A 24855-nucleotide genomic window follows, 5' to 3' on the forward strand; every position below is an offset into this window, starting at 1 on the left:
TGGCCCCTGGTATTCTTGAACTAAGAGCACAGCACTTCCATCTCGGTATGGTATTTTAGGTTGTCTTTCCCCTGTGATTCTGGTAGTGAGACACTAAATCTCTGATGTTGGTGGGGGAGATCTAACAGGCTAACTTGTATTGTTGTTGTAGTGTTTTAATCCAAAATACTGTTTGCTTGATAATCCAAGCGACTGACATGAGGATGAAACAAATGGCAGTCTTTGTTTTCACCTCAAATTTAATTTCAGTCATCTTTCTTGACGGCTGAGTCAGTGTTTCAGAGGATCTTGCTATGTGTCAGTTACTGGTTTTGATGAGCAAAGAGTGATGTATTTTATGTATTTCTTAGGGAGAATCTGTAATGACTTTCAGGCTTCGTCTGAATTGCATCAAATGAAGCGGTCTTTGTCCATGCTGATTAGATTCAGCATTATGAAACAAATTATTCTACCATCCTCTTATCCAGTGCTTTTTTTCCAATGCTTCTGGGCTATTTTGTGTCAAAGGTGTCTGGATCCTCTTAGGTTTTACCTAAATTTGTTAAAACTGATTTTCTGTGGTATTTGTTGCAGCACAGTTCTTTTGCAAGCTTAGAAAAGTTTGTGAAGACTAGATGAGATCCTTTTTCTTTTCGGGGGTTAGAACCGTCACTGAATTTTGCCAGGTAATGTCTTGAAAAAGAAGCTTACTCACCCATGCCATGTACAAGCACAAATAAATGGTGTTTATAGAATAGCATCCATTAGACCGACTGAAAAATAATAGACTTTATGGACAGCCTGACATAAGACCCTTACAGCTGAAAAGCAGTGTGCTGTATTTTTCAGCACCTTTTTCACCGAGCAGAGAGGGTCCAGCGCAGTCACTAACAGGGACAGCAGATACTACAAGAGAAAAGTTGCATTTTGAGTGAGGTGGTGTCTTTGGCTCTCATCTCAAAGGAGCAGAGAGCACACGCGTAGGTGAGGTGGGCAGCAGAGAGTCAGGTCGGCAGGATCATTTCTGGAGAACTTTGGCATGTTTGACTCTCAGCCATAGTAGGCCAACTGGATGTGGACTTGTTGGCCTTATGACTCAATCTGAACGAGCTGATCCACTCAAATGTGTAAATTCTATGTCATTGTCACATTCTGCTTTGGCCCCAAAAAAGATATCTTTTTCAGTCATTTTATTCCTCATATTGTACAATTTGTGGAGCAAGGCACACCAAGTTCCCAGAGACCTAACCATGTAGAGAGGTGGCTTTCAGTGCTTGCAAGAACTTGGGTTTTCTACTGAGCTCAGAGAAGGAAGAGAAAGTTCTTCACCTGGACGTGAAACATGTTTGTTAGTTCCTGGATGACTAATTGGGTAAAAACCCAACCAAACAAAACCCCCTCTGATAACTAAGTTTTGCAATCATTTTCCATGTAGTGACCCTGTAACTAAACTGGAGACATTTTTCATGCTTAGGAAGGAATTGAAGGTTATTTTAGCTTGTACTGGAATTCTATGCTTATTTTCGTACACACCTTTATAAATACAGAGCTGTACTTACTGTAGATAGTATGTCCTAAAAAGCTGTCAATGCTGTCATTACACATTGCAAAACAGAATTGAAAGACTGGAATTTTCAGTTTCACCTAAGAGTTCTAGATATCCACCTCCTCCTGCAAATTCAATTCAAGTGCCATATTCTGTTTTAAAAAATCTAGCCCCAAAGGAGTTTTCTACATTGTGATATGGAAGTGGTGCTCTTAGTTTCAGCTAACAAAAGCTGATTGTGTTTATGTTTTTCTTCCTCCACTGACTTTTTTCAAATCATTAAAAACTCATTCAACATAAAGGCTCTGATGTGAACACTCATTTAGAACTTAAGTAATGGTGAAAAATGGCCAAAAGCACCTAATTTTTTTTTAAACTCATTTCTGTTTCTAGGTTGCCTCACTTCTCACTAAATTAAATTCCTTGACTAGATCTTGAGAAGAGCTTTGTCAATATACTTTTGACAATTCAAATAGAGTCTAGATGACAGAGGCCTGGTTTTCTCCCACAGATGTGCCATTTTATTCCTTTCATAAAATATTTAATGCTGTTGTAAGTAGTAATTTTAAGTAGTTCAGCTGGTATGGAAGCTTATTGGTCTGCAATTACCCACAGACACATTTCTTTTAAGGTGGATGTAAAATACTAATTGCAAACGTCTGTGCTCTTGTTTTTATCAGCAGCGAAGCCAGTTCATTCTTGAGCTTTTCCGAACTGCTGCTCCCTGCCGACTTGTCGGTCTCTGTCACTCACTGCCTGCCAGTCCCCGCATTGTCAGCTGTCTGTAACTGTGACCTGGAGTACTGAACAGACCAGACCTGGGTGTGATGAAGATCAGTGAAAAGTAATCTTTCTATATGGTGTCATTAATTGTTCCTTTATTTACATGACAATGTACTGGCTCAAGCCAAAGATTCACGTACCCCGGTATCCTGTCTCCCGTAGTATATAGCCAGTGCCAGGACAATCCTGTACTGATACTACCCTCAGTAATAATGGGTACTAACAGCTATAGTAAAACCTTTCTCTTCCTAATTGGGCTGGAATTCAGAAGAATGAAAATGGGAAAGTAAAAGCTTTTTGTCTACCTTTCAAGAGAGCATCCTCAGATACATCAGAAGTAAGAGACAGCCTGGCAATTTTAGAAAATTTTGTGACTTGGCTTTTCTCCTTTCTGTCTGGTTTTTTTTTTCCCCCCCAAAGATACAAGAGGTTTCAAGTTGTAAAACTTGAAATAGTGTTCAAGATACGAGCAGTATTCTGTTCAAGTTACAATTCCTACTTGCTCAAACTCTATGTAGCTTAAACAGGCACACATTATTTTTAAATGATCTGTTACTGCTAGTTAAAACCTGCCCTTTGGTTTGTGTTCTGTGTGGCTTTGTCATTTTAGATATTCTTTCTTCCTTCATTTGTTTCAGTGACTGCCACATTAGCAGATGGGTATACAGAATGGAACTTTGTTGTATAAAAGCACTTAAGAAGGGATTGTTGTCATATCAAGCATCTGAAAACCCCGAGATTCTCTTTGTATGGTATTAGTACAAAAAGGCTTCCTGGTAACATTGACAGGCAGGAAACTCAACAGATTTTTAAAGCTCTTGAAAATAGTCACAAACCTTGGTTTTGTCTGGCTGAATGCTGGAAATGAAGAATTTCAGAGACTAACTTGTCAGTCCTGGCTTTGTAAACTGGTCTGGTGACCTACAACAGTTTAAAAAAAAAAAAAAAAAAAAGAAATCAAAAGACTGGATTAATTATTTCAGTAAATCACAAGAAGCATTCAGATGGGATGGACCACCAAAGCCATGCAAGAGAGCTGTAAGAAAAGCGGTTCTACAGTTCTGTTACGAAACCTACACAGCAGTAAATGTGGAACGTAAATAAATGAATTAGTATTTTTAGTTCTGAAATTGCGCAGCAAGAGATGAGAGTCAAATTTGATTTAGTTGTAGAGTTAATATGTGAAGATGGACCTGCTATTTGAGGTGGGTCTGTTTGTTGAGGGGTAAGAAAAGGATTTCCATGCATTTTACCTCCACGCTGAATTGTGTTTTCAAGTTCATGTAATGCTTCGTGATCAATGATCCTTGAGGAACTGACACAAGCACTTACACTACAAGCCGTATGACAAAAGCTAGTTATGGGTTCATCATGTTCAAAAGCAGGATTAATCCTTACAGCATTTTCTGAATTGCAGCTGTTGAGAGTAGGACTTCTACAATGCAGAACATTTTTGTTTAGGTAAGATTTTAAATTGCAAAATTAAAAAAGGAATATTTTGAAATGTGAAGAAAAAGATCATGAGCAGCTTACTGCAAATCAGAGTTTCTTTTTCTTTTTCTTCTTAACTTAATAATTAAAATGATGAGAAGAAAAACAAGGCTTAGTAAGCCAAGAATGAGAGGTTTAAAAGTGAAGGGTTGTATGGGTTCTGGAGCAAATTTTGCACAGCGCTGTCCGTGGTAAAGCTCGTGTCTACGTACAGGGCATCTAAAATAGGGAGAGGAAGAGAAAAATGTACAGAACTTGAAGGCAGAAAATATGGAGTACCTCAAATGAAAACAAAGGAAAATCTGCATTTAAATACAAGCACAGTATTCCCAGTACAATTAATTGTTACATGTCTGTATGAAATAATGTGATTGATAATACAGGAAAGATAACATTCTTAGATTCCTGAGAGTGTTAAATAAAGAGACAGATACATTTTTTGCCAACCTATAAATTTTAAGGAAATTAATGCATGGAACATCTCTGACAAATTTCTAGCCCCACAGGTGAAGTTGAAATAACATTTGTGTCTGAGTAGCAAGGTCTGAAATAAGAGTTTTACTACAAATAGCTCCCTTTAAAGCAAGGGAGAAGATTGCCATATTTTATGTGAGAACACAGGGGTTCTAGTTAGTGGAAAAACTAGCGTGGTTCCAAGTAAATTCACAAGCAAACCAAGTGCCTGACTAAAGCAAATAATAGGCCATAATAGTCTCTCTGCAGACTGTACAAGTTTGCACAAACTGTCAGTATAAGACTGGTCGTAAGTTTGTTTGAACTTGCTAGAATTCACAAAAAGTTTCATTTATTAATACTTGTATCATTGCAAATGATGATTTGGTTATTACTGTACATCAAATGGGGGCTTTTCTGAAATGGAAAGGTGTTATTTTCCTTAGTGCGTTGGTCTTGGAGGAGTAGGCCGTATACCCTTTGCTACTTTGGTAAAGTTTTGAGAGGACTTAGCTCACAGGCTGATTTCTAGTACAAAATACTGCAGCTGCACTACTGTGACTCTGCAAATCAGGAATTCAGCAGTAACTGCAGTGAATTCAACATAATCTTCTGTTATCATTTCTGTGACGCCCACTGCAGAAAATGAATTATGTCAGTTATGTTGTTAGAGTGAAATTATCATATGAATAATTTGCTCAGTAGTCTTATTTTTTTGACATTAATGCTAAGTATGCTAAAAGATGTATCATTAACCTAGTAAAGTCAATATTAAGAGAGAATAAACAAGTGCAAGAATTGTAACTTGTCTCTTGCTTATACACGTGGCTGGTGAACTACTGTGTGCCAGTCTAGTATGCAGTTTCACATAATGCTCTGGATAGTCTAGTCTTACAGTGGGAAGAAACTTGATGCTTTTAAGAGAGAATTAAGACGTTCAAGTACTGTGGTAGTTCTCAATATTGGCTTAACATCATTTCATGTAAAAATCCTTATGGAATGTGTTTGCAGTTAGGAGGAGCTGCTAATCTTCAAGTCTTTCCCAGAAAGCCCTGAAAGCAGCCTTCATGTGCTTTATTGGGTGGTCTGGAATCAGAATAGTGCTCATAGGTGTGTTTATAAGAATATGGATATCCTTTTTAATACATCTTAGAAAAATGGAATTTCTTGAAATACTACTATGTAATCAATAGCAAAACCATGAATGTGTTGCTTCATTTTTCCAAGATGTATTTGGAAATCTGAAAAGAATGCATTGTTTTGTATGTCTCATCTCTGCCAGTGATGCTGAATTTCTAATGAATTTCTAAAGCATCCCTAAAAAATACCTAGATCATGATGTTCTGTGTGTACTAACAGGCAGAAATGGATTTATCCATAGTGAGACTATTTGTACCGAAGAAGGGTATTGCAATGTAGCTTAGAGCATCTGAATGTTGAGGTCATGGCTCATTAGCACAGTCTGTGCTGTCAAAAAGTATATACTCAGCCCTGCTTGTTCATGCAATAGACATACCAGGGGTCTGTTACCAGAATTCATGTTAAGCACCATTTATTTACCTGCAGACAGCTCCTCTTCCTGGAACTAACTCGCATTTCCCACCATTGACGCAAAGATGCGGTTCCAGCTCGCACAGGCTCCGACAGGGTAATCCGTCTTGGCTTGCGTAACCAGGTTTACAAAGGCAGTCAGCCTCTTTTGTCCACTCGTTCATTATGCATTCGGAAAACTCGTCACATGCCATGAATTTGCATGGGTCTGCCTGATCAGCTGTAAAGGATGGGTAAATCATTAATTGATGCGTTACCCCAAAGTAACTTGGCAGGCTTTGTGGCAGCTAGAGAAAACAATTCACATTTACTGGCCAGCTACTTGTGCATGTTAATAGGAGGATGTAGTCTAGCGTAAAAGGACACGCATCCTTCTTTCTGTAGATGACACAGCAAGCACGCAAGCTTCTATTTACTTCTACATTTGTTTACCCCATCACTATTTGGCTGTGATTTTATTTTCATGTCACTGACAAGGATTTTCACATTTGTATATTTTTGTCCTTTTTTTACTGTAATTGCTAGTTTTATACTCATGGATGCTATGCTACAGCCTTGCATATGTGTAAGAAATAGTTCTGGCTGTAATGATCTTAAACACATAATTTAGGACATGACAAGGGGAGGGAATTAGGTTATTGAATATTGCACAGTACTATGAGGGCTGCAACCTAGAAATATTGGCACGGTCTAGAGAAAATATGTGCTTGCAGGGCTTTTTTTTTTTTTTTTTTTTTAAGTGATATGTTAGCACTGGGAAAACTTGCTGGGTTTTTTGTTTTGTTTTTTAAATATTATGAAGGGATGCCTCTGTGATATTAAGGGAAGATGAGCCTGCTGATGTTCATAGGAAGGCCGGAATCAGAGGCAGCTTGAAGTCCTAACATCTGCTGTCACACAAGTCTACTTCTTTCCCATTCTCCGCTTACTAAAAATGAAAAAAAGACCCAGAAGGGGGCATTTTAACCCAGTGCTCCACCCAGCTTGTGCTGATGGGCTGCTGAGGAGGAGGGCTGCATCCCCCAGTCTTGTCTCATGGAGGCAGTTTACTGTGTACTGCGGGGTAAAGCCCTTAGGAGGCAAAAGATGAGAAGCAGACTAGGGGATACAAAGTCTGTTCTTGCCAGCAAACAGTTTCAATAAGGTGTGTGAATCCAGAAAGGTTTAAAGAAAAAATTAAAAAATTACAAAAACAAGAAAAGAGAGCACAGAGAAGGAAATGCGAGCAGATACGCAGCTATGAGCTGGGCTATGTGGTGTTTTTTAGTTAAGTGGGCTGAAAAATTCTTTAGAAGAAAAATCTATAGTTTAAAAAGAAGATTCATATGGGATATTGCAGCTAGTACCTATAGGTACTAACTGGGCTGAGAATTTTCTTCCGGAGCTGCTTCATGCTCCATACTAGATGCTCAGTAATACTAATTTCAATGAAAAATGAGCATTGCAGTCTTTATAGTAGTACTGGAAATATCAGACACACACTAGGATATGCTTAACTGGTAAAAATTAATCCAGCAGAGCTGTTCACTTTTAACCCCTCTATAGTTCTATGGCTAGTTCCTTTTTTTTTATTTTTTTTTTTTCAGTTTTTTATTTATTTTTCTTATTTTAGACTAGTGAGTTTTAGCATGCTTAGTTTCCCTTTGCTATATGGGGATGTTGATTTGGGGTCTGCTTTGCTCCTGGACTGTAAATGTATGTATGCATAAACTCAACAACTGGGCATCAAAGTAATGCAATGAATTACAAAGTAACTTTATTGCCAGGCAAACCCTTGCTTATGTGTAAAAAACAAAACAAAACAAAAACCCCACCCCAAAAAAACCCAAGTAAAAAAAAGTTCCAAGTACTTTGCTCTGGTCATTGATACTATTGATTGGAATTAGAAAGTTTAGTCTCTAATGAAACAAAACCAGCTGGCAAATCAAAAGGGGATATTAATTCTTACAGATTCTTTTCTTACCCCACACAGAATTGCACACCAAGCAAAACCAGAAGACTTCTAAAGGAAAAATCGTTAATAAAAGAGTTTGTATGATTGAGTACTAGATTAAAACAGTAACAGCTGCATTAACTGCATGTCTCCTGTAAGTCTCTCCCCAGTTTTGATGGTTACAGTTTGCCATTATAGGAGTGGAAATAAAAGTTGATACGGCTAGTACAGAGACACAGGCTGAAGCTGAAAGGTCTCAGCATGTTTCTGTTTGACAAGTAGAGCTTGGCAGGAGCATTTTGCTGGGTTAGAGGGTCATTTTTTGGTGATAATGTTTCATTTTCCTTAATAAAGTGTTGGGCTACATACCTGCCGTACTTTGTTATCTTTTCTGTGTTTTCACTTTGTTTAGATTACAGAAATAATGCATGCATGTATTGTAAAAGCCCACTAGGTTATTCTTTATGGTATTATTTTACGACTAGTGCAGTCAGCCTTTTGCAGCTGCTGAGTCTTGATAGGTATTTTGGACTGTCAGTGCCTGTCAGTGTTTCAATTTGGTATAACATTATTACCACTAGATGGCTCTTACTTTCACAATAAATAGGAATTTGCTCAAATTACCTTAATTTACTGAACAGTTTGGGGTTTTTTTTTTTGTTTGTTTTTTTCTGAAGTGAAAAGACAGTAGGGCTTTGAAACACCTGTATGGGAATATACTGGCTTTATAAACATAATTTCTTCTATTGTGACATTTTGCTGCTGTTCGTAAGCCTTGAAAGAATAGCTCTCTGCAAACTCATTGTGATAATTGTTTTCTTAAATTAATGTTGAAATACCACATTAGTAAAGCAGCCAATATGGATGAAGATGAAAGATTTTTAAATTTTTCTGTGTTTGCATTTTAGCAACTTTCTCATTTTAATTTTCATTTAATGAAAATTTCCTACCAAAGCAGAGATGTGTGGCAGCCCAAAGTTCACTCTTTCTAGTGAACTCATTTAATACTTTATTCAGCAAAACATCAGTTTACCATGGCAGTATTTTTGAAAGTTTGAATACTGTGATTTTGTTAACTTTCTTTACCACACACTATGTATGCTCTTAGTGGCAGATACGTAAAATGAAAACAGGTTAGAAACTGCCTGTGTGAATTGTAGATGGATTTCTGTTCTGGAATTGTCAGAGATCTATACATAAAAAGACAGCTTAACCAAAACTGCTGAAGGCATCTGCATGCCAAGGTATTGGTAGTATTCTTCTCCATGCCAATGAAATTAAATTCAGCCCTGAAATAATTACGAGAACCTGAAAATAGATCCAGGCTTCAATTTTATAAAACAATGCAGTTTTTGAAAACTTTAAGCTTCTGACATTACAGTAGTGTCCAGATACATTGTTACTGACTATCTAGGTGTTTAACAAAGACTACAGACTTATTTGAAAGGTATTAAATCAGGAGGGATTCTGGAATTACAAATCTATGGAGTGCTACTTATAGTCATGCTCTGGTTGGTGAGTATTTGTAGAATACAATTATTCCTAGAAATTATCTCCCTCTGTCTAGAACTCTGTAGCCCTTTAAAAACAGATTTAATGATGCTCTAAACTATGGTTTGCTTACAACATTGCAAAAACCATACTCAGGTGCAAGATTTGCATAAGTCACTAAGTCACTCCTGTAAACTGCACATGAGCATTCCTTCTACCTGTCTTCACCCAGCCCTTATTCTAGAGAGTTTTTAGTTTACTGTATTTGGCTCTGAAGAGCAGTCGGTGTACATGTGCAGACCAACACCTGAACCCAGCATTTCATTATAGTTTGAAAATCTGTCTGCAGATAATTTGCAACATCTTGGTTTTTCTTATTACTCCTGATCACTGGGAGGCTATTGCTAATACCATTATTTCCACAACAGTAATAATTCTGAAGCTGTAACAATCTGGAAAAGATTATCTGCTTGGTTTTGATTTTGCACGTACATTAGTAATGCAATCTTACCTGGCTCAATATCCAGGGAATAGCTGTCGATCTCCAAATTGAGGTGTTGGGCTGCAGCATCACAGAAATCTTCCAAAACACAGTGTACTGCTTCTGTGATATTGTATGGCACTGTCCTGGCAAATTTCATTTTGCTGTTCACAATCACACTTCCATTCCTGAAGTTAAGTATTTCCAGGTGCTTAAAACCTGTAAGGTTGGACTGAAGGTATGGAAGTAGCTGCAAAAGAGAAATTTGCCTTTATTTTAGCTTACTGTCAATGTCTACCCGCTATTAATTTCTCTTATAGTCACTCTTCATTATCAAGTACACACATCACACGCTTATTTATCTGAATTTAATACAATTGTTAAACTCCACCACCAAATTCACTTTTCTGTTTAGCACTATCTTCTTCAGGACTTTGGTGTCTTTCTCAATAATATATTGAGATGGATGGGCAGCAGTTTCCCCTGTAATGAAATGCACAGCAGCTGGGGAGTTTATTCATCTGGAAGAGAAAAAAATCACCTCACTCAATAGCCAACTTTAATTATTTTCAAACGTTCAATCCAGACAGGTTAGGCCATAGCATAATAGGCATGTTACTGAGCTGACCTGCTGCCCTATTGTACCCATGGAGAAAATCCGTATCTAATCATGTTCCCCCTGCTAAGCTATGATATATTTTAAAAGGCCTATTTTTAAATCCAGCGTGTAGACACAAGCCTTAGATGTAATCAGCACTGCTATACTGTTGATGTGAATCTAAGAAAAAGCCAAATAAACTACATGCCAGGCATATATCTGGAGTCTCTTGGACAAGTAAAAACTTTCATCGCTGGCTGCATAAACTCTTTCTTCACACCCTGAGAGCATCCCAGGGTTATGGATCCTTTAAAAATACAGCTTATCAGACTGAATTGCAGTAGGGTCTGATATTGTTAAGATACTGTGCTCTTCAGTGTATTTCGTTAAACTGTGCCCAACTATTGCAAGTGTTGTTCAAGTTGATTTTCACCCACCAATTGCATGAACTGTTGTTCTAGTGCTTTGTATTCTGTCGAACTCCTATTGAAGAGGTCATCAGAAAAGTGCATGTTGGTTACCCTCAGGCTGAAGAAAACTACTAGCTCTTTGCCTTTGGCTGCGGTTGTCATGGAGCTGGTAGTTACATACTTCAGCGTAGGAGCTGGGGTGGCTTCTGCAGGCTCAGTTGTCAGCTCTGATATATAACCGCTGCCGTGCTCCGCTTCCTCCAGTGCTGCTGTGCTCATCGCACCGACGTGATCTAACTCGGCAGCAATGTCCTGCACTCCTGTCCCGGTGCCATCGGGTGTAACGCTCTCAGAGGCGGGCACTGAGGAATCTGGGACTTCAGGGGACTGTTCGATGATCTCCGAACGGCTGTAGGGCGGGCGGGTTGCCGCAGGCAGCGGTGCTCTTTGGTCTGATGGTAGCGCGTCTGTAATAACATCTTCAGGCTGCGTGGTAGAGAGATCACTTGAACCAATAAAGAAAGGCAACGTTTCGTAAGTGCTGGCCGTAACTAAAATGTCATCGCCTGATGATTCTGGTTCATCCATGATCTTAACTGCTGCAGAAAAACAGGGGAAAAACAAGTAGCTCTTTTGAAAAGCAAGCATAACAAATACCAAGCATGGAAACAACATGTATGTTGTATTTCCATTGAAGCATTTTTAAAAAACAAGCTTTAACGCTATCGAAACAGGAAAATGTTATTTCCATCACCAAGGAGGGGCTACTGGAATAAAACACCTCATCCACATGTTTGAGTGATGAGATTTCTGTGGGTGTTCTGTTTAAATAATAATTACACTTGGTAAGTATTTCCTGAGCCATACCAACGCACATTCCTGTTTTGAAGGTACATAATCACACTGTCAGTTTATATTGACGGAAAGAGTAGATCACAGCTTTGAGCTGTCTGCTCAGATCAGTTGTATGCCAGAGTCATTCTGTTCCCCTCTGCGAGAGGTTAATGCTATTATTTGCCAGTAATCATAAAATGTGGTTAAGGAAAGCAGTACAGCCTCTTCAGATGCACATTCTGTCGATTTACCTAAAAGACAACAGCACCAGTGAACACAAATTCAAACCTTAAGAAATCATCTGCTTCACCTGAAGCAGCCATTTGATCCAGATGGTGAACCTTTATGAGGTCCTCAGTGGGGCTTGGCGTGGATCTAGGATGCGTGATAGCTGTAGCTGAAATCCAAATTTAAAGCGGGATGAGTGAGACTCTTTGAATTTGGCTTGCAGCTACCCGGCCACAATGACTTTACAGAAAACACTGGCCTCTAAGCAACAGACATCTACCCAAGCTGACAACTTTGTCCTTTTCCAGTGAAATACTTGTGTGGGTTCTTCACACGGGACTTTTAGCAGCCCCCTGCAGGCAAAATCACTTATCAGCTGATGGCAAAGAAGTTTTTCTCCAATTGATGAACTGTTCCATTCCCTACGCACTAATTTCCTCCCAGTGGCTAATGAAAGTACTGAAGGAGAGCAAATTTTGCACTGGCAATAACCTCAACTGAAGGAGGTGGCAACTATCCTGTCCATGGCATAGGAGTTGCCCATGGATGTTCTTTGTGTCCCTTTCTATTTCCTTGCTTCCAAACAAACGAGGCCCAATTTTCTGCTTATTGTATTGCTGGTTCTAGGAACAAATGTATATTTTCAACAAAGAAAAGCTTAATATGAGAGACCTGTCTATTTTCTTGACAGTGTTAATTTAACAGCACATACTAGCTCTTTGCTTCCTCCCTGAAGATACAATGCCTTGGTCTAATGTGGAGTATTTTCCATATAGCCATATATAGCCCCATTCTGCTAAGCTGACCACACGGCAAGGTACGTGGTTTTACTAGAATTAGATGCTTGAAAAGAATTTTCTCCCATCTGGTTACCACTTTGCATAAACTTATGTTAAGAGCTGATACATACATATATTTTTCCCTTTTATCATTTATTATCTATGTTGTACTACCAGTATGGTGATTCAGTGATAGTAGGGTAAAAAAAACAGAACATGTGCTAATAAAATAAATCGATAATATAAAAATAAGAAATAGTATAATATAAAAATATATAAAATTCATATATAAATAATAAATAGTATCAATAGTAATAAACTAAGTAAAACACATAATAGACTGACCAGTGGTTAAACTATTGGAGTAGGTTGTGAGAGAGCTATATTTACTTTTTGGTTTTGCTTCAAACTCCTCAGGAGTCTTAAGAATATGCCTTTGTGTGGTGTTGATCTCACTTCTAGGAGACATTTAAAAGTGAGATGCATCCTCTAAGCCAGTCATCTTTGCTCCCTTTTTAGTCAAGAGAGAGACATTTATCTCACTTGAAGAAAACCATCCAAACATATGCTGGATCTTTTGAAGTGCCTGTATATTTCTGTTGGCTTCAGAACATACACAATGGATTTATGTAGGATGCCTGGTTTTCCCCTTACACAGTTTCTGTTATCTAAATCAATCTCTTCAGCTCCTTGTAGCATTATTGAGGTTCACTGATTTCTCTGAGGAGCTCAAGTATTAGGCTGATAAGGACTATTAAAGTTTTTTGAAAAAAGGAAACACTTTCCATTGTGTCATAGTTTGACACTACCAGCAGGACAGTGTGGTTCTAGGTCTGGTGAAGGGTCAGTGAATTTTACACTGGAATACCAGTAACATGGTGTTACTGGAGTGTTCCTCCTCCCACTCTCAGTTCTAAGGTTTTCCGTTTCTTACAAGTATTTCGCATGCCTTGGCTAAGGGAAGAACTAGATTTTTTTTTTTGTCTGTTCTGTGGAGAAGTGAACTTCTACAAACAATTTCCAAAGGTAACCTGGATACTCTGAAGCAGAACTGCTCAGGTGAAGCAGCCTGGAAGGATCATGACTGCATCTGCTTCTGTTTATGCAGTCACTACATCAGTAAGTACCGCAAATGTTATTCTGTTACAAATAAACCCATCTGAAAGCACAGTGTATTTTAAGACTGTTTTTAACAGGTATTGAGTAGCAGATGCTAACACTGTATTTCAGCAAGGTGCTGAGGAGTATCAGGCAAATTCTTGCTAGAGCAGAGTCTGTCACAGCAGCAGTACATGTCCTCATAGCTATACATGAAAAAGCATTCTAGAAACAAGATGTGGACTATTCTGGCAGGGGTAATCAGGGAAAGGACACCTTCCACATTTGCTGCTTTTTGGACGCACAAAATATCGCAAGTTTGTAAGGCAACTGCCTTGCAAGATGCTCCCCCTCTTTTGAAGACCAGGTTATTAGCTCCTGTTTGTTACGTGTTTTTGCAGGATTCCTCTGTTATCTTGTAGCTCAAAGTAGAGCAGTCATCAAAGGCAGTTCGCAAACTGCCCTGGACAGCTGGTGTTGCTGGACAAACATTTTATTATACTTTGGCACATTGGAACAAATCAGTAGGAGGTGGGTGCTGCCAGGTTTTTCCAGAGACCAGGTTTTAAGGGAGGTAACTGCAGTGCAGTGCCATGGCACAAGGGGTGCCTATTTTGCCTGTAACACTAGCTGGCCGATGGTAAGTTATTGAAGATCCCTCATCTCTGTCAATATTTAGTATCCCTTTCCCACATTAGAGAAGGCAAATTTTTATAGCCAATTTTGTTGCCTTCAACTGCACGCATGAAAACATCTTCCCCCAAGTGCATTTTAACTGGCAGAATATTTGGAAAACAGAATGATTTAGATGACAAAACTTCCCACTTGGTAAGAGACTATATTTCACCTATTTTGGATTTGATATTTAGGATTAAGTTCTAATCCCATATTTATCAGCAGTGAACTCACTGAAATGGAACTGTGGTAGCATAAAACCTGAGCAAGTGAGATCAGGATATTTGGATTTGCCCTGAGGATCAGGAGTGGCCAGTCCTATGGCCCTTAGGGGAAAAGCTTTCTGCCAGATTATAAAATAGTTCCTTACCTTTCACATGATGAGCTCCTCCCACCTCCCTCCCACATCCCCAGTGGCTGTTCATGACCGAAGGGTACAAAATAACAAGCAAACTTAGAGTACTGGTGATTCTGGAAAAGACTCTGAAGTACGCTGCTAATATGAAGCATCTCTGTTGGATGGGATGCAGAAAAAGACCAGGTGCTGCATTCTAACATACTGCAAGGCCAGACTGTCGTGACCTGGAAGCACAACGGGACCATGATGTGGGTGCAGCGAATTCCCATTTAAACTAGTTGTACAGTCTCCTTTTATCTGTTGTGATACGTAATTTGCACTGCTGACAGTATAATACAAGGGCTACAGTCCCAGTCCCTACAGTCCTAGAGAGTAGCCAAAAGAGAATAACAAAGTGAGTAAGTGCTGTGTGGAACTGGGGTTGTGCATGCAGGATGTAACACCAAATGCTGCACCACAGCTCGATGCCCTAAGGCTTCATTGAGAACTTGAGGTGCTTTTCTCTTGTCATGTCCTTGTGTTTCTTGTGTAATCAAGGATATGGACAGATTAGAAAAACAAAGCCTAGTGGTGTTCTCTGTTTACAAAGCTCTTGCTGTTACTTGTTACGCTGATAAGGAGTGAGAGTCACTTATTAGTTAAGGGAACTCAGAACAGATTTCTTAGCATTAGTGCTTGAGGCATTAATGCAGGATGATCTACTGATGGGATGAACCTGCAGCTCCGCAGAGCAACCTTCTCTCAGCATGACAACAAACACTCAAGCATATGATCGCGATGGCATTTGTTAGGCAGATTGTATTTTAGAAAGAGGTAAGTACAGGAGAAAAAAAAGAACTGAAATGGCTTTGAAATTGCAGCAAGTATGAAGCAGATTAACCATACATATAGTACACATTAAGCATACAGCTGTGTATGTTTGTATATATATATATGTATATATATATAGGTTATACAGAGACTATAATGGTCTTCTGGCATCCTCTTATTGCAAGCAAAGTAACTTAAAAGGCCTTGAGGGCATACCAAGATGATCTCTGTGCATGTATCACCTGTTTTCATAAGCTGCCAAGTTTTATTTATCAGTCACTGTCTCTCCAGCTGAGATAGACAGTGACTGACTACAGAGGTGGTGTTAGTCCCTTGCAGTGTGAAAGGAAACGGGCTCACCTTAAAGGCTGCTGAGTGCTTACTGAACCACAGTGCCAGTCCTGAACCCAGGGGTTACTGGCCCCTTCTGCTGGTTGCACTTTGTCTAACCCCTGTCATGTTACTGCTGCAAGACATGCCTACACAAGAGACATGTTGAAATCAGCAGTAAAATGATCTGCAACTGGTTTTGCCAAGCTTTTCCATTGTCTACATGAGCCTTTGATAAAAATCAACCCTAAGGAGTTAAAAACTATGGATGAAACAAAGAGGACCTAGATATGTGGGATGAAAAAAACCCACCTTTGCATTTAAAATATTGCTTTTATATATAAAACCAATATATATTGGTTTTCAGACTAGATATAAAGAAGAAATTTTTTACAATGAGGGTATTGAATCACTGGAAGAGGTTGCCCTGAGAGGTGGCAGATGCTCCATCCCTGGAAACATTGAAGGTCAGGCTGGACAGGGCTCTGAGCAACCTGATCGAGTTGAACATGTCCCTGCTCACTGCAGGGGGGTTGGACTAGGTGACCTTTAAAGGCCCCTTCCAACCTAAACCATTCTATGATGATTCTATGATTCTATAAGCACATATATATATATAAAAATAATTTTGAAATGGAACACAAAATGCACTTAAACTGGTTCATCATAAAGCAATTATTTGTAATACATCACCCAGTTTGCCTTGTAGATGAGATTTTTACAGCAGAAGGCTAGAAAAAACATAGGCAATTATTTTATGAAACCTCTAAAAGCACAAACACTGAAGAGTTAGATATTCTTAGCTCAGCATATTTCATTTCAGCACACAGTTTGGTCCACAGCACTATCATTCAGGTGTAGGAAACCTGCAGAGAGCACGAAATAAGATGCTGAACTCAAATATAACCCCAGAGTAACCATATTGAAGGTTAAAAAATGGCGTGGAATTAAAAACTGCTGTCAGCAATAAAAAAACTCAACTCTAACTCTCAGCCACCACTTACCCTCCCACAAAGATATTTACTGAACTCTCCAGATGTTTTTTTGTATTACATGGACAAGGCAGGACAATCTTGTACTGAGAAGAGTTTTATATCTAAAATTAAACTGCTCTTGGCAAAGATGTGTAAACACTAAATTAAGAGGCAATTTCCTGGGAGCATTGCTATATTAAATCTTTGTAAAAAGAGTGCTGCATGCAGGCATGTATTCGCAACTGAGGGAGTAAAATACATAGATTTGACTTATCAGAAAAAATCAACTGCCATTTCAACAACTTTATTTTAGGTATCTAATTAGTTTGTCCTCTTCTATTTTTTTAAGTGAGGGAAACCCTCCTAATTGACCATGAATAAGGAATTATTGTTTGAGAAAGGTCAAATTGTCATGAAAAATTTTTCTAGTAGGTTTGCATTAATAAGCAGATGCAGAAAGTTATACATTAAGAGGGTCTGGCATTTAATTTCATTCATGAGCTTAATAAGCACTGACATTGCCTATTGGCAATGCATGAATTTTCCAAGTCCACTGGCAGATATTGTTCTGTACATGAAAGTTACGGTATTACAATGTACATGTATGTATTTGTATATATGCTGGCTGAAGAAAATAACAAAGGAAAAAAGTGTGCAATTAAGAGATTGGTTTGTAATGCAGGCTAAGAATCTCTTTATGGGCAGCTCTGCTGATATAAATACCAGATGGATTGCTACAGCAAGTAGCTGGATTCATATCTATGTATTTGTTGGTGCCTGAAATGCCACAAAATCCTTGGATGCAGGACTGTTGTATACAAGAAAATTGATAGTGCCGAATTTGTGCTTGAGGTCTTTCTTTTTTAACTAGGGCACAAGTAAGATGAGGATTAAGAGAATTAAGGGAAGAGGATCATTAACCTAACATGTCACAACAAATGTCTTGCAGCACATAATTACTGATTACGTTTGCCTTTTTAACTGTAAGGCCAAGCCATAAAAGCCAGAATGATCTATGGCTGTCATTCTGTCTGTCTAGATGAACTCCTCAGAAGCCAGGTCCAGTGTCCAGTGTAACCAACAGAACCCCTTCTCCACTGACTTCAGTGAACCTCATTTCACTGGGAGCAAACCCCATCTCTTCACCATCTCCAGTCCTAAAAATTCTTGTAGCTCTTGACTTTTCCTCTTTAGCATCCTGGCTGAAAAATTTTGAGGAGTCTAATTTTTCACAGAGCAGCCTGATAGCCACGGCTCTAGCCCCAGTACCACATAGTTCTCTGTGTAACTTAAGAAGCCTTCAGTTTATTCTGAAAATTTTCATACTTTGCAGCTGTGCTTCATCATCATGTTCTCACCACCAAAGATGCAAATAATGTCATTCTGACATGATGTCACAGGGGGGGGATTTTGTACTCCAGTAAGATACTACTTAGTAATGATAATCATCTCTCACTCTCAGAACAATTCAGTTCTACCTTACACTCTGAAAACTAAGAGGATAACATAAAATTTGCAAAATCAAGACCTGAAAAGCTAAAACACCGCAAAATTCAGGGTGTTGAGTAACTACAGTTTACTAATCTTGCGTAAGTTCATTATGAAAAAATCTCCCAAGGCTGCTTCTTTAGTTGGGTTCCACACACTGGCATCTATTTGGTTACAACTGGACAATCTGGACAACCTCGTTTTACTGACTTTCATGCTTAGCTGAGTAATTTGACCAGGTCAACAGACTGTGTGTTTGATCTGGAACACGTTTGCTCCCAAACAGAGTTATGACATGGACCTCATCTCACTTTGGGATCTTTACCATGATTGCTTTTTTTGGATGTCAGTAGTATCATATACTTCTGCAATGACTGAAGAAACAACTTAAAAGCAAAGAATTCTTCACTTGTTCTTCAAAGATGCATAAAGATTTAGAGTAAATCAGGGCCAAGCCCTGACTACTTTTACTTCCATATAGAGAAAGAATTCCCTTTATGGAATGTCTGAGGGTTAATATTTTCATTGAGCCATCTCTGCTTGGGAAATGAAAGCTCCCTTAGCTTTCATGGAAGTCAGTCAGTAGCAAAAGGCAGTCACATATGCATTTAGCAATTTCATGTGTTTGGTCACTGTACCTGTAAGTGTCCTCTGAAATATCAGTTTCTTGTGCTATTACAAATTAATTTTTCCTTTGATTATAATTTTCACATGCATTGGCCAATGCATGGCTGAAAAATAGTAATTCAGCTTGCCATTTTCTGTCTCATTAAGGACTTCATTTACTTCAATTAGCTATCTGCTAATAGTTTTCTCATTAAAGCTTTTTGCATGTTTTTTGAATAAGCCCTTTTCTTCAACACTTTGAAATAATGCAATAAATACATTTAATATATGATTTTTTAAAACTTTTTCAGCTTCAAAGTAGTCATTTAAGTGCAACAGGTGGAAATATAACAGATATACAACTAATTGGGCAGGCTTACTTTATAGACCTGGGCCAAATTCATATACTGAGAGACTTGACCATTAAATTTCAATGACTATCTTCAGCATTCTCATGTTTCAGCAGTTCTAGAGGATTAAGTATTTCAGAAACACGTAAGTACTTTGAACAATACAGGAATATCTGGTCTTTAAAGCATCCCCAAAGTGCTAAGTAGCAGTGTTTGACTTCATTTTGCACTGAAACTATGCAATGGAAGAACCTGCGGAAAAGAGACTGGAGAGCAGTCAATGATAATCTGTTAAATCTGGCTCTGAACCATCATCCCACAACAACCACTCCACCGACTTCAAGAGCTGCTGCACCTGGTTACGGTGACTGTTCTGCCTCTCTGAGTTAAGGTAAGGAAAAGATGCAGAAATATCCATTTGCCTCTGCACTCTTCTGAGTACAGCAGAAGAAAAGTCAGTATTTCCATATTAATTGCTTTAGGCAGTTAGCAGTATTCACACTCGTAATTAAGGGATTAGAAAGTTGGATATCGAGGCAATATTCCTGCATATTATAAGAATACTCTACAGACAGGTGTATAATTAGATACCTTGTATGGACAGTAGGTCAGTGGTACGTTATTTCCATAACATGACAAGTCACTTTTTACCATTTACAGAACCTGTACATCATCAGCTGCTGAGATTGCCAGAAAAAATGCCATACTAGTGCTCAAGCACTCTAAAAGTCAGTTTTCTGATTAAAGTCCTTGCTAAAGAAATAATTCAACTGAGATTAGAATAGTCTTCTGAAGTAAGGGAATTAGTAAGTACATTTACAATGGAAACATGTTAAAAATACCAGAGGCTGCTGTGAATATTATTTATTGTATGCTATTTTCTATTGAAGTCTGCACTATTTGCTACCGTAGTAAAATAATGTTAAAATATATCTTAAACAGGTAAGATACCATGCTAAACTGAGAAGTCTGGACTTGATTGGTATTCACATCAATGAATTAAATAGCGAAGCAAAACTGAGAAACAGTGAATTCGCAAATATGAATACACTTCTACAAAGGAATAGAATCAAAGCTGAAAAACAAACATCTCGCTTAAAAGCATAGCTTCAGGAGGATTAACAGTTCTTATTCCTGTTGTTGACTGTTCTACAATTAAATTTGAAAAATTTATTTCATGAGTTCAAAATAATGAAATCTGTGTGGAAATAACCTAAAGCTTTACAAACACCTGGAAACATAAAGAAGCATCCATCTAAATGTTGCAAATACTCCTGTGTGCCACTGTAACGATTTTGGAGCACCCCAAGTGGAGAACCTGGAATACTGGTTTTGATTTATTTTACTTTAGAATGATTAGAAACAAAATCTGACAGTTTACAATACCTATCCTTCAGAATTGAAAGTACCCTCCAAATCCCTGCCCACTTTCTCTATTTTTCTCAACTGTGTGATAGGAAAAAAAAGAGTAAATTTTTGGTAGGTGATGGGACCACCAGACAGTTTTGTGGTATTGAAGTTTATTAGTTTGCAAAACGGTAAAAACAAAATAGAAGTCACACGATATACATTCAAATAATATGTTGACCCAAGGACCTAAAAACAGAAAAGACAAACAAGAAATTAGAAAGTTAAAACCCATGGCTCTCTCAAAATCTTGTCATCAGATGAATAATTTAAGACTTGTCAAGAAAAATGAAAAGACTGGATACACTTTTTTTTTCATCCTATATAGTCATTTGTATGTGAAAACCATGGAATTAATGGAATAAAAGTCACAGAATGAGGAGTATTTTATTCTCCTAAATGGTTGTCCCCTGGATGTAGGTATTCTGATTTTTCTCATAGTTTTGAAATGGAACAAGTGACTCTCTGAGAGGTGGAAGGAGATATTTAATTGGGAAGATCATGCTGGTTTTATACTATGTTGCATTGTAAGAATACATTTCAATTTTAGTGATATTGATAATGACTTTGGGCCAGATGCCTTAGCGCTGACTTGGCTTGTTAAATCCATCCACCGTGATTGGATTCTGAATCTAAGAGGCTCATAACAGCCAGAGCACTGTTGTCAGGGAGCAGGCAGTTTAAGTGTTAAACCCAGCAATAACTACACAATACAGCCTTTAACTGTATGTTTGCTCTGATATTCCCTAAGAGACCTTCATATAACATTGGGAAGCAGAAGTCTTAAGACACAGGCTAGTTTCTCAAAAAATTACATTTAAATAAATATTTGGGAATGTTCTCACATAAAACATTTGGATTAAGGTACATGGATTTCATTTACCTTTTTTAACTGTTGTTGAGTGGTGGTGATAATAGAAACATGAAACTTTATTTGTTACTGTAACAAAAAGAAAGAGTAACTACTCATAGAACTTACAGATATAATGGAAAACTAAAACAAGGGAAAAATAACTAGTTAGTCGTCTACAATCTACCCTCCTCCCTCCGCATGAAAGAAAATCTAAGTATAACTAATACAAACCTTCTTAGAATAATTTAAAAAGCACTTGTCAATAAGAGGGGTGAAAACTGGATTGCAAGAAGAAAAAAATTTTTTTTTTTGTAATCGCAGCTGACGCTGTGTGTATTCTCTTCTGCCCTGCCATGTATCGCCAGTGAAGTTGTGTGTCCTGATGCTTTCAGGCTTGCATTCTCCTCAAGCCACTCTACTTTTTTTCTTTATTAGAGCTTTGCAGTATCATGTAGGCATAGGCATATTGTGAGATTCCTCAAGAACTGTTCAGCATAATTTTGATTTTTATTGTTTCACTTTAGACTGTCAGTTAGTGTCTAATTCTGAAATGGGGAATAAGATATTTAATAGGGATGAGAATGCAACTTTGGCCTTATCTTAATGATCTAAGACAAATTTAGCCAGGTCTTCAGCCACTGCTCTAGGCTACATATACATTTAGGGGAAAGGACTGAAACGTATTACTGTTGCAGTTTTTTTGCAAATTCATTCCTTCTGATCTCTAGCAAAATAAATCAAAACAATGGCAAGCTTTATTGAAAGGTAGAGCTTAGGAACTGAAATCCTTGGGTACGAAGATGCCATTCGTGAATAATACTTCTTGTTTTCTAAGTCAATCCCTGACAGGTTTTGCTATGCCAACAACACCCTCCTCCCACTCTGCTTGAAAGCCCATCATTCCAAATTGCATGGCAGTAAAGATGGTTATTAAAGGAATGTTTGGCCATATATAAAATGTTGACTGTAAACTCAGTTATCTGTTATTGGCACCACTATTCTACAAGTATTGTATTCTACAATACTTTAATTAAAAAAAAAATCCACCAACTGGGGAAGAATGAAAAAAGAAATGTAAACATGTAAATGCAATAAAATGAACAAGAAATTAATTGTTTCACATACAGGCTTGGTTTAATCATGTTCGTACTGATGCATATGATGATCTTGCCATTCTACAGAATAAAACTTCTGCCTCCTTCTAATTTACACCTGGGTATCATTGCTTGAAATTGTGTTTAGTCCTTTCCTCTATATGTCTTTCTATAAAGTTACATTGAGAAAACAATGTTATGAACTTATTGAAAAAATGCATGTTAACTTCAACCAGAAGTCTGACACCCCCCCCCTTTTTTTCCTTCCTTTTTTTTTTTTTTAAAATTGCAATGCACAAATATATGAGATCTATCCTGGCAGGAGTTCTGCACATTCTAGGCTTTCACAAACACAAACCCCATTAAATTTAGTATAAACATTATTGCAAGTTTGCCTCCATTTAAGATTTTTATGTATTTTTGTTTGTTAGTTTTAAATATTATGGCATCTTTCAAACTGAAGAACAAGCAGCTTAAGTAAATTGATACTAACATCAATGCCACCTATGTGAGGCATCTCAGGTATGGCCAAGAGAATCAAAGTTGGAAGGCCAAGCCCTCTCTGTAGATAGAGATATAAAACTCCATCCAGAGATGTGATTCAGAACACCCAAGTTACAACTTGCCTAGTCTAATGCAGGTGGCATGAGTTATCTCCTAACAAGGAACTGACTATTGAAAATTCCAGGCTCAGCTCAGATGGACTTTCTTATGCTGGAAGGACAGTGAATGCCCCAAAGAGAGGACTGTAATAATTTTAGAAAATCAAAATTTTAGTGCCATTTGATCATAACACATTATTTCTCGAAGCCAGCATTTCTAGCAAGACCAAGGATTTTTAATGAGTGAGGGAAATGCATTATTTAGGGCATGTTAGTCTCGGCAGTGCCACTTTACCTGATATTTGTTCCAGCTGGACTACATGACATGTAAACTTCATTAGTTTCATCCATTTATGACCTGGCAAAGGGTAATCTTATACCCCTAGCCCAAAAGTCTGTATTATTTGTTTTAAAATATTTTTCTTATTTTACTACTGCATTGGTCACAGGTTTTTAAATGATTTTATTCAGGGCATTAATATATTAAAGTTATTTGTGATACTGGCTCTTCAAATTCTGAACTTGTTTCTGCCTTTTTATATTCTGTTTTTGTTAGAGGATTGGAAATACTGTGATTGTGTCTGAAGACTGTAAACTTCCTCAAAGAAGTTTTTAGCCCTTTAGTTCTACAGAAAATTCATTTTCTGGAACAAAGTGCAATTAGACCACATGCAGCAAGAGCTACATGTCCCTCCTGGAGGGAGAGCTCCTTCGTGCACAGTAACAAAGATGAATTATGGGTGGGTTGGAGGCTGGTCAGGTTTTCAGGGTTACCGTGTGGCAAGTACTCCTTCCCTCCTCCTCTCTGAGACTCTACAGCCTTTGTGGCTGCTTCTGTCTTTCTAGGCAGCAGGCGAGAGAACTTTCCCATTTTTCAGCTTTAGATCTTGTCTCTGCATGCAGGCAGAAAAGGTTTTGTTTTGACACAAGATGGGATCTGAGACTGAAATGTATGAAAGCCTGTATTACATATGTTATGCCTTACTCATAGTGGAGGGCTGCCTGCAACCAACGAAAAGCTTAAGCTTTTACTAGTGGAGTGATTTTAAAAGTCAGCAGTATTATGGTGAATTTGGAGGGAGGGAGATGATTAGTTTGGAGTGAAAAAGCATTGAACATGGAAGGGGACAAGCATCAGGGGAATGCTAATTATAGGAGAAGTGAGAGCATTTAGGAAACAGAGGTACTGAAGGATGGTTAGCTTTAAGAGTCTAAAAGGGCGCATGTGAGTTACATGAGAATTATCTGCAAGAGCGATGGAGTTGACTAGCAATATACAGTGATGACTGTGTGAGAGAGAAACCCCAAGTGTGTGTGTAGCGTATGAGCATCTGGTCCAGGTGTCCACATGTGGAAACAATGGGACAGCAATGTGCGCCTGTGTCCGCAGAAGAGACTTAAGAGTAAAAAGTGTGAGTGAACAAGTGGCAGAGCACGGAGGTATATCTTCCTACTATCTATATAGGTGGAAAATGAAGTGTTACATTTTTCCACTGTACAAGTGGCTCAGAAGATTTGCCATTGGATAAGCAAATTTTCTTAGCAGAAGTATAAATTGTTTTCTGTACTTCACACAGTAATTTCAATGAGTCATTCGAATTACCAATTGCATATAAAGTAAAGTTTCACTTATTTTGGTTAGCATGCATTTAT

The 24855-nt window shown here is 38.1% G+C and overlaps 1 protein-coding gene across 1 annotated transcript in view; it reads right to left on the reverse strand.

Moving 5' to 3' along the window:
• Positions 1–3197: 3197 nt before the first annotated feature.
• Positions 3198–24855, reverse strand: part of IMPG1 (interphotoreceptor matrix proteoglycan 1) — a 59356-nt gene continuing 37698 nt past the window's right edge. The window contains exons 13-18 of the mRNA XM_075046350.1: positions 10744–11315; positions 9739–9958; positions 5813–6023; positions 3842–4018; positions 3562–3743; positions 3198–3229 (exon numbers count right to left, since the gene is read on the reverse strand). Of these exons, the coding sequence (XP_074902451.1) occupies positions 3198–3229; positions 3562–3743; positions 3842–4018; positions 5813–6023; positions 9739–9958; positions 10744–11315 (1394 nt within the window). The remainder of the gene's footprint in view (positions 3230–3561; positions 3744–3841; positions 4019–5812; positions 6024–9738; positions 9959–10743; positions 11316–24855) is intronic.

Source organism: Buteo buteo, chromosome 15 (assembly GCF_964188355.1).
Source record: "Buteo buteo chromosome 15, bButBut1.hap1.1, whole genome shotgun sequence".
In the NCBI taxonomy this organism is placed as follows: domain Eukaryota; kingdom Metazoa; phylum Chordata; class Aves; order Accipitriformes; family Accipitridae; genus Buteo; species Buteo buteo.